This window comes from Drosophila busckii, chromosome 3L (assembly GCF_011750605.1).
Source record: "Drosophila busckii strain San Diego stock center, stock number 13000-0081.31 chromosome 3L, ASM1175060v1, whole genome shotgun sequence".
In the NCBI taxonomy this organism is placed as follows: Eukaryota; Metazoa; Arthropoda; class Insecta; order Diptera; family Drosophilidae; genus Drosophila; species Drosophila busckii.
Genome location: NC_046606.1, coordinates 11,973,487 through 11,987,323, shown reverse-complemented (window position 1 = coordinate 11,987,323; position 13,837 = coordinate 11,973,487). Strand labels below are relative to the sequence as shown.

Genomic DNA, 13,837 nt, shown 5'->3' with positions numbered 1-13,837 from the left:
TGTGTGGCAGGCATTATGAAATAGAAATGGAAATGAAAACAACAACAAACAAAGCTATGCTGCAATTGAAATAATGCACAAAACAATGGCAAATGGCAATGGGGCACAAAAGTGCGAGCGCCAATTTTAATTAGATTAAAAAAAAGGCACACAGGGCGTATGCTTAATAAAGCCAAAGCCAGAGTAACAGACAACAAAATTATTTGTATGTTGCTATATAATTCAATAAACAGGTGACGTGCTGCAGCAATAATGAAGTCAAAGCTAGAGAGTGAGAGAGAGAGAGAGATACAGATAGAAATTCATTTATTTAGTGTAAGGACTGAAGTTGGCAACGCGTCCTGGGGCTGTGTGTGTGGGTGGGTTGCTGATTGGCCGTCTGTTGCATTTGTCACGTTTTGTTTGCTTGCGGCTTGCATTCGGGATTGTTTTGTTTTGTTTTGTTTGCCTTGTCACATAATTTGCTTAATAACATTATCAATAGCAAAGGCAGATGCAAACGCAAATGTGACGAAATTTGCTAAGCAGTAATTAAAGCAAATGTATATTTTAAAAATATGTATGTGTGTGCAACAGAAGTTCGCACTGCTCAAGCTTTTGGCTGCATGTCAAGCTTAGTTCGCATGTAACCACAAATCCCCAAGAGCACTGGAGCTGGCTTGGGCTTATCTGCTCGCTTGGCAATCACGTTGACAGACTCTTTTAAGTAAGAAAAGAGCACACATAATCTCTAGTGCAGGCAGTGCAAGTTTTAAGTAGTACACACACACACACACAGAGAGAGACAAGCACAGACATGCACACATTAGTTGATCCGTGTGCTACTTAAGGAAAAAACTAAGTGAAGCATAAAAGTAGCAACTAATTTTCAAGCTGATGTAACAGCAACAGCAACAGCAACAGCTACAGCTGCTGTCTCACTCGCACACAAGTTGCAAGTTTACGCTTTGTGCCGTCAGCTGCGCTTAATTCAAAGCCTCGATGCACGCTTTGTATTTGTATTTTTGGCTGCTGCTGCTGCTGCTTCGTGTGTGTCTGTGCATCAAAGTCAAAAGATGCTAAAGGTAAAAGCTCTAAGCAAAGAGGCTGTCAGCTGTGGGGCGTGGTCGGCACTTGAGTGCGCAGCACATAGTCTCAAAAATAAGAAGAAGAGCAGCAGCAGCAATACGTTGCCCAAAACAATTTAAAATTACCTCACGTACGTGCGAAATTGCAAACGTATTGTGGGCGTGGCAAGCAGCAGCTCGCACTCAGCTCCCCGCTATATATTTTATGCTCTTGAAGAGCTCTCGACAATAAATGGCAGCTTATAAGTCAAGTGAATAGCAAAGCAAACAGAAACTGAAGCCAGAGCTGAAAGACTACAACAATTTCGCCAGTGGAGCCAGCGAGCGAGCGAGCTCTCGAGCCAAAGAAAACACAAATAAAACACAAAAATAGAAACAGATTGCAAAATGTTTCATTGTGTGCGTGTGTGGGTGTGGCACATGACTGGGCGTATGTATGGCGCTTTGGTATGCTGTGGCATTTTAAGTAGAATTTTATAGAGCGGCAAGTCAAAGGGAAGAGAGAGAGAGAGAGAGAGGGAGCGGCGTTGCGCTTTGTTGCTCGCTGATGACGAGAAGAGCAATGAAGTATTGTCTATGCATTTGTTGTTGCCAAAGTGCAACGATGCGAATTGGTTTTAGCCTTAAAGTCAGCAGGCGACAAGCACACTGAAGAAAGAGATAGCGCTATTTGTTATTAAAGCAACGCAGCTGCAGTTTATTTATCAAACGAACTAAAGCCTTAAGTTTTCATTAGTAAGTAGCTCAGCTTGAGCACATTTCGACTGCTTGAAACTTTGTCGCCTGTCGTGTAGACTGACACTGTGTGTGTGTGTGTGTGTCTGTGTGAGGAAATGCATTATCCACTTAGAAGCCAAAAGCAGAAAGTGTTGCGCTTGAAGCGTCGCTGGGTTAGCAGCTACTTAACGCATTAGATACAAAAGCTTGCATTGCAGACAATTGCAAACAGCTTGAGCTTCAAGTGAAGTGAAGTGACCTCACACACACACACACTAACAACAACACACACTTTATTAAACTTGAGCTAATTTTCAACACCTTTTGCTTTTTTTCTTGGGGGTAGCAATTGGCACGCACATTTATATACAATATATAGATATAGCTTACATTGCATGCCAGCGCATATCTAAACCCAAAAAACACTTCAACTCTAATGAGGCAACTTTAAGTGGTGCCACCTGGGTGGGGCGTAGTGCGGACTGGGGGTCGTATGTGTGATTTGAGCCATAAAGATAAAAGCAGCCATTGAATGCAGACCACAGAGATATACACAGGCTTGTGGCCAAGCGACAACGACGACGCCGCCGTTTGATATGAATTCGGCAATTGAGCATTTGTTATATGGCAAGTGGCAAGCTTTGTGCTTGTGTGTGTGTGTGTGTGCGGCTTTGTTTTGGCAGTCACGTGCAGCTGCTTAGCTGCAAAACTTCCAACTCCAGCAAATGTGAGCGAAAGCGTGAGACGACCCGCGTCATTTGGCGCCATTATCTGCAGACGAGCTTATCAAAACGGCTTAGTTTCGACTTCAATCCGCAGTGATTGACATGCGGGCAGGGCCTAAAGCACATGACTTTAACTTTAACTTCAATTCAAATTATAGCAAATACTACAGCATTCCAAATTTCCACTTGAGCTAAAAGCTGCGCTGCTATCTCGTCGCTTGCAGTCTCCGTCTGCATATAAAAGTGACGTCCTATTAAGTCAATGCTGAGAGACACAAATATTCATATAATGCTTGACTCCTCGACTTGATGGCTGCTGCTGTCGTCGTCGTTGCTCGTAGCGTAAACTGAGATCAGCAAAAATAAATATATTTATTTGCTGTGGCTGTGACCGCAGAAATATTGTATTTCAATTGACAATTGAGGCAAGTGCAGAGTGCAGAGTGGAAAGAGAGAGAGCGAGCGAAATCAAAAACGTAATCAAATCATATGAAAATGCCAAATCGAAGTCAAAGCGTACAGCGTGTGTGGGGGAGGGGAGGGGAGTGGGCGCTGGTCGATTTGCAGTTTGGAAAATGCTATAAAAGGTCTTTGCATACTTTTAGGGGTGACGGGATTTGCGCAACTAATGCGACTCTTGTTCTCATTGTTGTTGTTTGTTTGGCTGTGCATGTGTGTGTGTGTGTGAATATATGTGGCTTGTCAATGGTTATTGATTGTCTGATGTGTGTGTGTGTGTGTGCCCAACAATGTCTAAGCCTGCATGTAAGGCAAGGCGGAAGCTTTTAAGATATTTTGCGACACATACACAGTCACTCACGTTGGTATGCGCACAGGCAGCTGTAATGTGAGCTGCTCGTGTTAGCCTCAGCATTTACATTACAACAAAAAGGTTTACTTTAGTCTGGAATCCCAACGTCATACACGACGTCGAACTCTCGACTCGTCGACTCTCGTCGCTCCGCTCTGCGCTAAAATCTGTGCATGAAAAGCAAACGCATTTGCAAATATTCAAACATAAAAGCGGCTTTCAAAATCCTCAAGAGCTAAGCAGCGTATCACAAACGGCTCAACGGCAATGCAGAAAGAGACAGCAGTAGTGTGAGAGAGAGAGTGAGAGGCAGAGTGTAGCACATGCGGGGTGGCGTGAAAAACTTTAACAAAAACTTTGTCATAACTTGCTGAATTAAATTTGTAAAAGTCAAGCATTGAGTGCCAGTCACATCCACCAACCAACCACCCACTCGACGCTGCGCTTCATTGTTTCGCTAACTTTGCTGCCAAATGGGCATTGCATAGTTTTTCGGTTTTTTTTTGGGGGGTTTCGATGGCGATATGACAGCGCAGTTGATTGCACTTGCGCGTTTGTCTAACAAGCAACTACATTGTTAAAGATAAAGCGAGCGACGAGCCAAGCCAGCAAGTTGCAAAACAATATTGCAAGCTCTATTTTTTTTTTTTTTTGTAGTTTGCTGACAGCAACGCGTTGTAAGCTGCAAACAATAAACGCATGTGCTGGCAGCAATTGAAAGTTAAGCGTTGAAAACTTTCCAAACACTAAAAAGAAATGCAAAGTGCCAGCAATTAATTAAACTAATTAGTTATGACTGTGTTGACTCGCTTGATTAGGTTTTAGTTGCGTTTGCGCTATTGATTGCCACACACAAAGTTGAGAGCGAGAGCTCCTCGAGTAGTTTCGGCTTCATCTGCATACGGCTTTGGCTTTGGCTTTGAGCTGTCAAATTGCAGCTGCTGCGTTGATTTGGCGCCTTTTGCCTGAAAAGCTGAAAGGCAAAGTCAACGCACAATGCCAATGCCAATGGCAAATGGCAAATGGCAAATGCTAGGCGACGTCGTTGGCAGTTGCCGTTGCCGTTGGTTTGGAGCGCGGTTCGTTTGTTTTGTAGCCGTTTTTGCATGAATATGCATGAGCTGTTACAAGCCATCACAACATGCCACACAGACACTCGCACAGCTTGCAACAGACAGTCTATATAGAGAAAAAATAAAGGAGTGGCAAGCAGACCGCAGCGCTACTGAAGGCAGCTTTAAAACTAAAAGATGCGCGCTTGCTATGAAATTTAACCGCGTGACTAACGAGTATATCGTTAGTAGCAGCCACACACACACACACACACCCACACACACACACACACACACACACATTGAACGTCAGCTGCCAAATCTAAAACGATGGCAATGGCAGCCAGCATGGCGTATACTTGACGTCCAACGCTACAGCTTGTTGTTGTAGTTTGTGTTGTTGTTGCTTGACGTGTTGAGTTTAATTGGAACACTCGACGTTGGCTTGGGCTATGCCGGCGGACGACGACGACGACGACGACAACGTTGCTTTTGATGTTGCGTATACGTAACTTATGCTTGTGTCCGTGCTGTTGCATTAATTCATGCAGTTTCAAAGCCAACACACATACTTATTATTTTTAACAATTTTTTGTTGTTGTTGTTGTTGTTGCCTGCAACATCATTAAAGCATTTTCTCTTTTTTTTTGCTGTGTGTGTTGAGTTCGTTGCTGTTAGCAGCTTTAGTTAAAATATAGTACTTATTATATTTATGCTTAGCCAAGGCTTTTGCTCAATATAAAACATTTTTATGTTTGCACTTGCTCCGGGCATTAAATTTAATATAAAGACGCAGCAAACTTAAATACTCTTCACTGCAAATAGTTGCTGCCACACGCTCTCACTCTCTGTCTATGTTGCAACTCTTGTTGTTGTTGTTGTGCATTATGTTGCATTTGCATTGCAAATGCTTTTGTGCTTTTTATTGTTAGTTCGTTTGCCGACGCGCATGACAACAACAAAGCCGACGACAAGCGCCAGGCTTATGTCCTTGTTGTTGTTGTTGTTTTTGTTGCTGCTGTTCTCGAGCCTTTTATTTCTTTATTGCGGCTGCTCTAGTGCGTCCCTGTGGCTCAAGTGTGTGCGTCTGTGTGTTATGCTTGCTTTTAGCTGTTTATATTTCTAATAAAAATTTTACATCATTTTATGTCTCAATGCACATGTGTGTGGACTTTGCATCAGCAGCATCAGGACTCGTGCTGAGTGCATTGATAGCTTAAACAAATGTTTACATTAGTTACAGCAATGATAGCAGCAAAGTTTAAACACTGCTTAGACGCAGCTTTTAAAGTGTGTTCAGGTCATAAGTGTTCAATAGTGATTAAGTCGGAAGTTTAACTAATTATTAATGGAAATTCGTTAAGATAATTAAAACGAATGGAAAGTACTGCAAATATGATAAATCTGTTTATTTTTGTTTCATATCAATTAATAAATAATTTAAAATAAATCATTCATTTGCTAAGTGGCACATGAGAGTGCACGGAGTATTTAAGCGAGAGATGTGAGATAAACATCCACCAAGTCGTAACCCAACTAGCTCATACTATCTCTTAAGCAATGAGCACTCTACTGTTATAAGAATTTATACATTGTAATTTTATTATTAAATATATTTAAGCAAAATATATTTGTGTCTTAATGAAATTCGTAAATGTAATTTGAGAATTTTTTGACTATTTAAAATTATGACAAATAAATTATCAAGAAAAATACGTAAATAATAATACGATTATTTGACAAACAACTACTAAATTTAATTTATAAAAATAATATATTTACTTTAAAATATTTTGAAAAAACTCCAAGAGTTCTGATTGAATTTTTTTGTTTTATATTTAAGCTTGTAATTGAATATATTTTAGCTGAGTTATTTTGTTTATTTTGCAAAAGGAATTGTATCAATTTTGACTGCTAGTTGTTGAACTTTAAAGTTAACTAAATAGTTTGATACTCCATATTTTATAGGCGTGTCTATTAATGCGCACGGCTGTTGTTTTGTTTGCTTATAGTTTAAGCTTGGAGTTCATTTTTTATGACCAGCATAGCTCAACGAGCGAGACAGCGACAGAGTCAGAGTGGCATGCAGCAAAAGCAAACAAAGCAGCTGCTGCTGCTGCTGCTGTTGCTGCAAGTTGTCGTTGTCGTTGCCGTTGTCGTTGTCGTTGTCGCTGCTGTTGCATTCCATTAACATTACAAATGTATTCATTGTTTGCAACAGCAACAAGCACGAGCAGGCAACAAGAACAAGAACAACAATAATAATAACAATGATGCTATTTTACGCCGCATTATGCGAAAATGTGACAAGTGATAGAAAGGATAATGCTCACGCAGCAGCAGCGGCAGCAACAGAGGCAGCGGCAGCAAACAATGCAACACAAACGCCCAACAGCTTGGCAAACTATCTGCATGCAACACATATATACATATATATATATTTTTTCTTTATGCGCAAGTGGCTTTATTATTTGTTTTTGTGCACACGCTAATGTGTGCATTGAGAGTGTGTGGCATGCAACAGCAGCAGCAACGTTGACAGTTTGTCTGGCTGCAGCTGAAAAAACTCAACTCAAAAGGCAGTAGCAAGCGCTTAATACACTAACAAAAAATATTAACAAAATTATATTAATTATTTTATGTCTAAGCTGTTGCTTTTTGCTATATTTTATACTATATTTTGCTATATTTGATTTATTTATAGTCTATATACCCTTCCGATTGTTAGTGTAGCAGGCAGCGTTGGCTGTTGGCAAAATCACAGCATGTCAAATTGTTTTCCTATTATTGTAGCTATTGTTGTCACTGTTGTTGTTGTTATTGCCATTATTATAGACGTTGGCTACTGTTGTTGTGCTTATCGTTATTTAAATTAGCATTACAATGCGTTCACACACACACACACATGCATAGCGAGCTGGCATGTCTGCCATATTGCGTTGCTTGCTGCCTTTTTTTTGTTTTTAAAGCCAATTTTAAACTGGGTTAGTCTCGTGTACGTGCATTTAATAAATTTTTAATTAAATACGAGCGTTTGACAAGCTGACAAATAAAATAAGTCCAAGCTGCACATACACATGGCGTATGCGTGATTTATTTAAAGCATTAAATATTTAACAAAGTGCAGCCCAAATAAATAATTTAGTATCGTTGTGTTTGTGTCTTTATTGAAAGTAAAATTTGCAGCTAATCAAAAACTAACTTTGTGTACGTTTCAAATATTCAATAGATTAGCTTATCAAAGTGCAAGACCCAAGTGCACGCTCACTCAAAAATAAACAAATCAATTGTTTTTTTGTTGTTCTCTGTGTCTTCAACACGTGTGTAAAGTTGCCTTCGTAGCAAAATATTTAGCAAATCAACTTGATTGCCACTGCTCATTTTGATAGCTACACATATTTCGCCTAGAGCTGAAGCGGAAGCTGAAGCTGAAGCTGAAACTGAACCTGAGCTAAAATCCACTTTGATGCCATGCAATCGTGCGCGGCGACAAATGATTCATGTTTTGGGGCATGCCTCACAGCCTCAGCAGCAGCAGCAGCAGCGTGCGCAGACAGGTGTGCAAAATAACTGGCGAATATATTTCACAGCTGTCGCGCTGCTTTGTATTTTTGGGCAAATCACCGGAGCGTATCAATAAAATGCCAAACATGTTTGCTCATTTATCAGTTTGTTGCGTTTTGGAGTGCGAGAAATTCTAAGCTCGGGTAGCAATTTCTATGCTACTTTTATTTTTATATTACAACTAGCAAAACACTTGGCAATAGTTCCATATATTTGAGCTTATTAAGCAAGCAAATGTATTTAACAATTTTTGAATGCCAACTGCTTTATATTTAATATATATTCCTGAACACTAATTTGTATTTATGGCAAATCTTAAGTGCGTATCAAATAAATGTTTGACATATTTGCTCACTTAACAGTTTATGAAGTTTTCGAATCTAACTACTAAATTCCCTATTATATTCCCTATACTATATTCCTTTGAATTTGAGATACAATATGCTAGCTACCAATACAATTGGCACATGTTTTTATTACACGAAAGTTAATTGAATTTTTGTATTTAAATTTTGAATAATCAATTTGATATAAATTTTGCTGCTTGATTCAGGACTCAAAGTTGAGTTGTTCTGCTTTGATTCATGTTCTACTTTAAAGTTTTCCAAGCTCTGCAGCGCAAATCTAAAATTCCAATTCACAAGTAAATTAAATGAATTTCTTATATTTTCATTTTCTATTTTGCTTGACTGTAAAAAGTTTGCAATGCTCAACTAGCGACTTGTTATCAATTTAGTTTTATGTGCGGCTAAGGTTATCATCAACAAATATTGCAAGTCACAAATGATTTCAAGCAGTTGCTAAGCTCAAAAGCTGTGTCTGTCTGTTTTAACTCGATCCGAGTTGGCCTTGGTAAGCGAGTTCAGAGCGCTACAGCTGGAGCTTGCTGCATAACACAATAAATCTCAAAAGCAATTACAAAAGCCGAGCAGCATGTCCGATGTGCGACGAGAGGGTTCAAGCTCGCCGCCGCGCAAGCGGCAACGTCAACAAGCAGCAACAACAACAACAACAACAATAGCAGCAGAGGCGCCAACAACATCTGGAGATGCTGCTGCAGAGCCAGAGGAAACGGAAACAGTTGCCACTGAGGCGGAGCAGCTACTGCCTGTAGCCGGTGGCCAAGAGGATGAGCTAAGCGAGCGACTGCGCAAGATTCTGGTGTGCACTGTTTGCCTGGAGCTGCCGCATCCGGAGGAGAGCTACCAATGCCGACTGGGGCACATTGTGTGCGAGAATTGCGCAACGCGTTTGCTGGCGGATGCGGCAATGCATTACCAGGAGGCGCAGTGTCCGCAGTGCCGCACTGGGATCAGCTGGCAGACGATGACGCAGAATCTGGTGGTGGGCCAGACGCTGTGGGAGCTGCCCAAGAGCTGCAGCGAGTGCGAGCAGCAGATGGAGTACAAGTTTCTGGAGCGGCACATGCGCGAGCAGTGCGGCAAGCGTCGCGTGCAGTGCGAGTATCGCTGCTTGGGCTGCAGCTGGGAGTGCTGGCAGCAGCAGCGCGAGCAGCATCAGCAGCAATGCGCCACACTGAGCATGTCGGGCGAGGAAATATTGAGCAAGCTGCAAGCTCGAGACAAGCTGGAGCAGCTCGAGAGTCTAAACTTGCGGCAGTGCATCTATCAGATTAGCGCCCAGCGCATTTACTACTGCGATGTGCAGCTGCGCTGGCCCGTGCGCAACATACGCATGAGCAACGAGCTGAGATTCGTGACGTCCGAGCTGACGGCGTTCGAGGAGTCCTGGAGTCTGCGCGTGCGACTGCTGCTGGGCGAGAACGCGGATCAGCTGCGCTACAAGCTGAAGCTGGTGAGCATGCCGCGTGGGACGCTCCACGTCAAATACTTTGCCACACTGCCGCTGCTCTGTGTGCACAGCCGCAAGCAGCTGCAGGATGTGGATCAGCAGCTCTGCGAGATGCGCTACGAGCGCGCCGGGCAGGCGTCCCCGTTTCAGCAGCTGCCCATGCGTCATCACATGGCTGCGTATCGCTTGCTGGCCATGCCCAGCATTTGCCTGCGCGTCTGGATAACACTCAAGTAGACACATGCCACATGCCACACTTGCCACACACACCTACACAAATTGCAGTTAGTTTTTGTTTTTTTGTTTAGCAAGTGCTTATTTTATTTTAGCTGCTGTTTGTTCAGTTTACTTAGGGGCATGAGACTCGTTCAACTTCTCAATATACTGGCGCGCTTGTTCCGCCTGCTCCTTCACTTTGCCCACCAGCTCCTCGCCAGTTGCCTTCACCTTGGCCTGGAGGTCGTCCAACACCTTAGCGGCTTTCTGCAAAGGCAACAGAGCAACAAGCAAATTCATTTACATGCCCATGCTTGGCCAGCGGTTTATTCTGAGCTACTTACGTCGACGTTCTCCTTGGAGGCGAGCGCCTTCATCTGGTTCACAGCCTGCTCCAGCAAATCACCCCACTGTGGGTCTTGGGCAGTGGCGGGCGCCTCACGGGGCATGCGTCCAGCGTTGCAGACAGCAACGAAGGCAACCAGCAGCAGCACCAAAGCGATCTTGGCCATTTTATTTGATATTTGATTAAATTCGTTTCAAGTTCCAACACAACGCTTCAACGCCAAGTTTTGTACTGATTTCTAAGCACTCCAGCGATTCCTAATGTCGCCTCGTATTGCGTCGTTTTTTCGGTTACTCCCCCTAGACGAAAATGAAAAACAAGAACTATGCTGGTCTGGCTGGCCCATGCTTATCAGCAGCAGCAGCGTCCGTCCGGCCGGCCATGTGGCATTGGAACCAGCGCTGCCTCTACACTCGTGTGCGAGCGAATAGAGACAGTTGGCTTATCAGCTGAGCTAGTAGTTGGCTTAAGGGGTCACACGATTCGATTAAAAACTGCTGCTCAAACTTTTTGCCTGCCCTCAGCTGTTTCAACAGCAGAGATATATGCACATCTGCTTAAGATAGCAAATCAATCTGCAAAGCAAAATGTTTTGTCAACAAAAGTAATCCAATGAATAAAATAAGAAATTGAACATAGCTGAGCTGATATCCAAATTACTTTTATGCTTTGAGTTGCTTAATTGTTGTTCTTATCGTTTTCACTTTGTTTCCCTTTGGTCCACTTTGCTATATATATTATTTTTCATATATAAACAACAGCTCAGTTTTATGTTTTAATGCTTGAGACTTTATTTAAATCAATTCTTTCTTTGGCTTCATTATGAATCTTCAAAAGTGGAACTTATGTTCTCCGTTTTCAAAACTTGCAGCACTGAACCATTGAGCAAGTTTTGAATACAATTCCGCTTTCTCTTCAATCGAAATCTTTATGTAGTTAGTAAATATAATAAGTGTTTAAAGATTTATTTTGTAACTGTTTTTACTCATTCTTTTATTTATTTCTTACAGCAACAAAAGCGGCACAGCAAGTAAATAAGAGCAAACTTGCTCATTTTGAATATTTGTAGTTGACAATCGAGCAATATTGAGAGGTGAGTGAAGTTTTTGGTTTGCAAATTTCAGCCTCAGTTTACAATTTCCTTGAATTTTAAAAACATATAAAAAAAGAATCTTAAATTGTTTGGCCTCGCTTGACCTGCTATAATTCTTATGCGCATACTAAAAGTTTTTGCCAAGTTCGTTTTTTGAAATAATCAACATACGTTAGAAAAAATATATATTATATTAAATACTGGAATTGATTTAAAAACACAGCAATAACATATGAATATCATTCTAGGCTTTTAATTAACTCTCTCTTGTTTGCTGATTTTGCCAGAAATTGTCGCTATATGCGCCTTTGATTCACTTTCTTGTTCCTTAGCTTTTAATAAATTGTTTTTAAGCAGTTTGTAGTTTGATATTTGTTTTTGTAGTTTCATTTGCCAGATTAAAGATTCTTAAGTGTTTATGTGCTGTTTCTATTTGTCTGGCCTCAGCTGTTTGCTAGCAAAGCACAAAAATAAATGCACTTATGCTTTAGATGCAAATCAATCTACATGGGCGTAACTAATTTTAAAATTGTTACATGGCTTGAAACATTTTATTTAATATTAAATAATTGAGTCGCTTTGAATAAAATAAAATTCTATCGATATATTCAAGCATAAACAACAAATGTTTTTAGATTTGCTTAAGACTTTATTGTGGGGAAAGTGGCAAAGCATTTATAAATATCAATTTATTGGCTTAAGGCTTCTTCTCGTTCATTTTCTCCATCGCATCCTTGGCTTGATCCACAAACTTCTGTGAGTTAGTCTGCACTTCTTTGAAAAAGTTATTAAGTTGATCGGTGTTAAAGTTTTTGGTTATAAATTCTTGAACTTTTCCCAAGCCCTCCTGGAATTGAGCTCCCATATCTTGCACAGCTGGGCTGGGCTTGATCTCATCCGCAAAGCAGAGCTAAACATAATAAATATAATAACTAAAGAAATATAATATTTTTATAAAACTTACAGCGACGAGCGCGCACAGCAGGAAAATTACAGCGAACTTGCTCATTTTGGGGTGATTAGTAGTTAACAATTGAACACAACGTTGAGAACTGAGCGAAGTGTTTACAAAATAGTTTCAGTCGAGCTTTGGGTGTCACATCTTTATCAGCATATAGTCGTACGATTTAGTGGCCTGTTTTGCAACATATAAAAATATAAATTTCGGGCACATGTTTCTAATCTTGAGCTGCACGCTATTTATTTATTTTCAGAAATGTTTGCTGCTTAAAGTTTAGCTAAAAACAAGGTCACAAGCATTTGTTGTTGATACATAGTAGAGCTCGATTTAGGTTGCCTTTGATTTTAAGTTATCAAGTAGGCCTCTGCCTCGTTCAAGGATCCTGGCAAATAAAGCCTCCACACCCACATCCGCTCCAGAATCCACAATTCTTTTTAAAATGTCGCTGATGGGGTTGCCATTCTGATCCTTTGTTTGCGCTTGGGCTTGGGAATAGCCAAGCTAAAAATAATCAAATTAGTTTATATTGTTTTAAACAATTTTCTATATAGTTACGGCAACTAAGGCGTATAGCATGAAGATTGCAAATATTTTCATTTTGTTAACTGTTCAATTGTGCTGGCTGCTTGAGCCTTAAATGCAAAAAATTCTCCAATTTTTTAGATAAACGACATCCAAATCATTATGCCCAACTGCATTTCCAGACTCTGTACTAAAAAGTGGCATAAACGTCGCTTGAGGTAGCGCAATTTAGCTGAATTTTGCATTTGTTTGACTGTATGAGCAGCTAAAACTCAGCAAAATGCATGCATAGAAAAAAGAGAGTTGTACAGCGTCTTAGACTGTCGTCTGTGCCACACTTTAGATTGCTAATTTCTCAAAAGTAAACTCATGTTCATGCATTAAATGACAATAAAAGTTTATTTGCTTTGTTTATGCACAAGCAGCGCTAAGTTTTGTTTAAGTAAACAATTTTATTAGATTTTAGCACTTGGTTTTTTTTATAATTTCTAAATAAAATAAGTGTATTGAATATGTTTTAAGACTTTTGCACACCTTTGGCTGTCGTGTTCATTTAGTTACGTCAATACATCAATGGCGATAAGCTGTTCTACATTTGCTCAAACGTGTATACAGATTAGAATTCTATAGAGTTACGTCAAAATATATAATAAACATATAAAGATTACGTGTGTGAAATGGAATTTATTTTAGCTAAGAACTTAAAGCCTTGACCTTTAATAAGCTTCCGTCATAGTCAGCGACATATTTGTGGCTTTTCTATTTATTAGCATATAAAAAATTACAGTTTGCAAACTGATAAGCAGCCGATAACTTGACGTGGCTTAAAGCAAAAGCAGTGGCTATCAATATTTATGTAAATAGCCAAACATAGTGTGTGCACTTGGCAAACAATCCAACCCCCGATCAGCATGTGGCATGAATTGCAGTTGCAGTTGCTGCTGCTGCTGT

The 13,837-nt window shown here is 40.5% G+C and overlaps 2 protein-coding genes across 2 annotated transcripts; one reads left to right on the top strand and one right to left on the bottom strand.

Moving 5' to 3' along the window:
- Nucleotides 1–8,869: 8,869 nt before the first annotated feature.
- LOC108598205 (cysteine and histidine-rich protein 1 homolog) lies at nt 8,870–9,985 on the top strand. Its single transcript, XM_033293520.1, has 2 exons — nt 8,870–8,921; nt 8,997–9,985. The coding sequence occupies exons 1-2, from the start codon at nt 8,870–8,872 to the stop codon at nt 9,983–9,985; spliced, it is 1,041 nt and encodes a 346-aa protein (XP_033149411.1).
- A 52-nt stretch (nt 9,986–10,037) lies between these two features.
- On the bottom strand, nt 10,038–10,534 carry LOC108598734 (maker734). The gene is made up of 2 exons (XM_017985466.2): nt 10,309–10,534; nt 10,038–10,231 (listed from the first exon to the last, which is right to left on the bottom strand). The coding sequence occupies exons 1-2, from the start codon at nt 10,474–10,476 to the stop codon at nt 10,094–10,096; spliced, it is 306 nt and encodes a 101-aa protein (XP_017840955.1). The 5' UTR covers nt 10,477–10,534; the 3' UTR covers nt 10,038–10,093.
- Nucleotides 10,535–13,837: the final 3,303 nt, after the last annotated feature.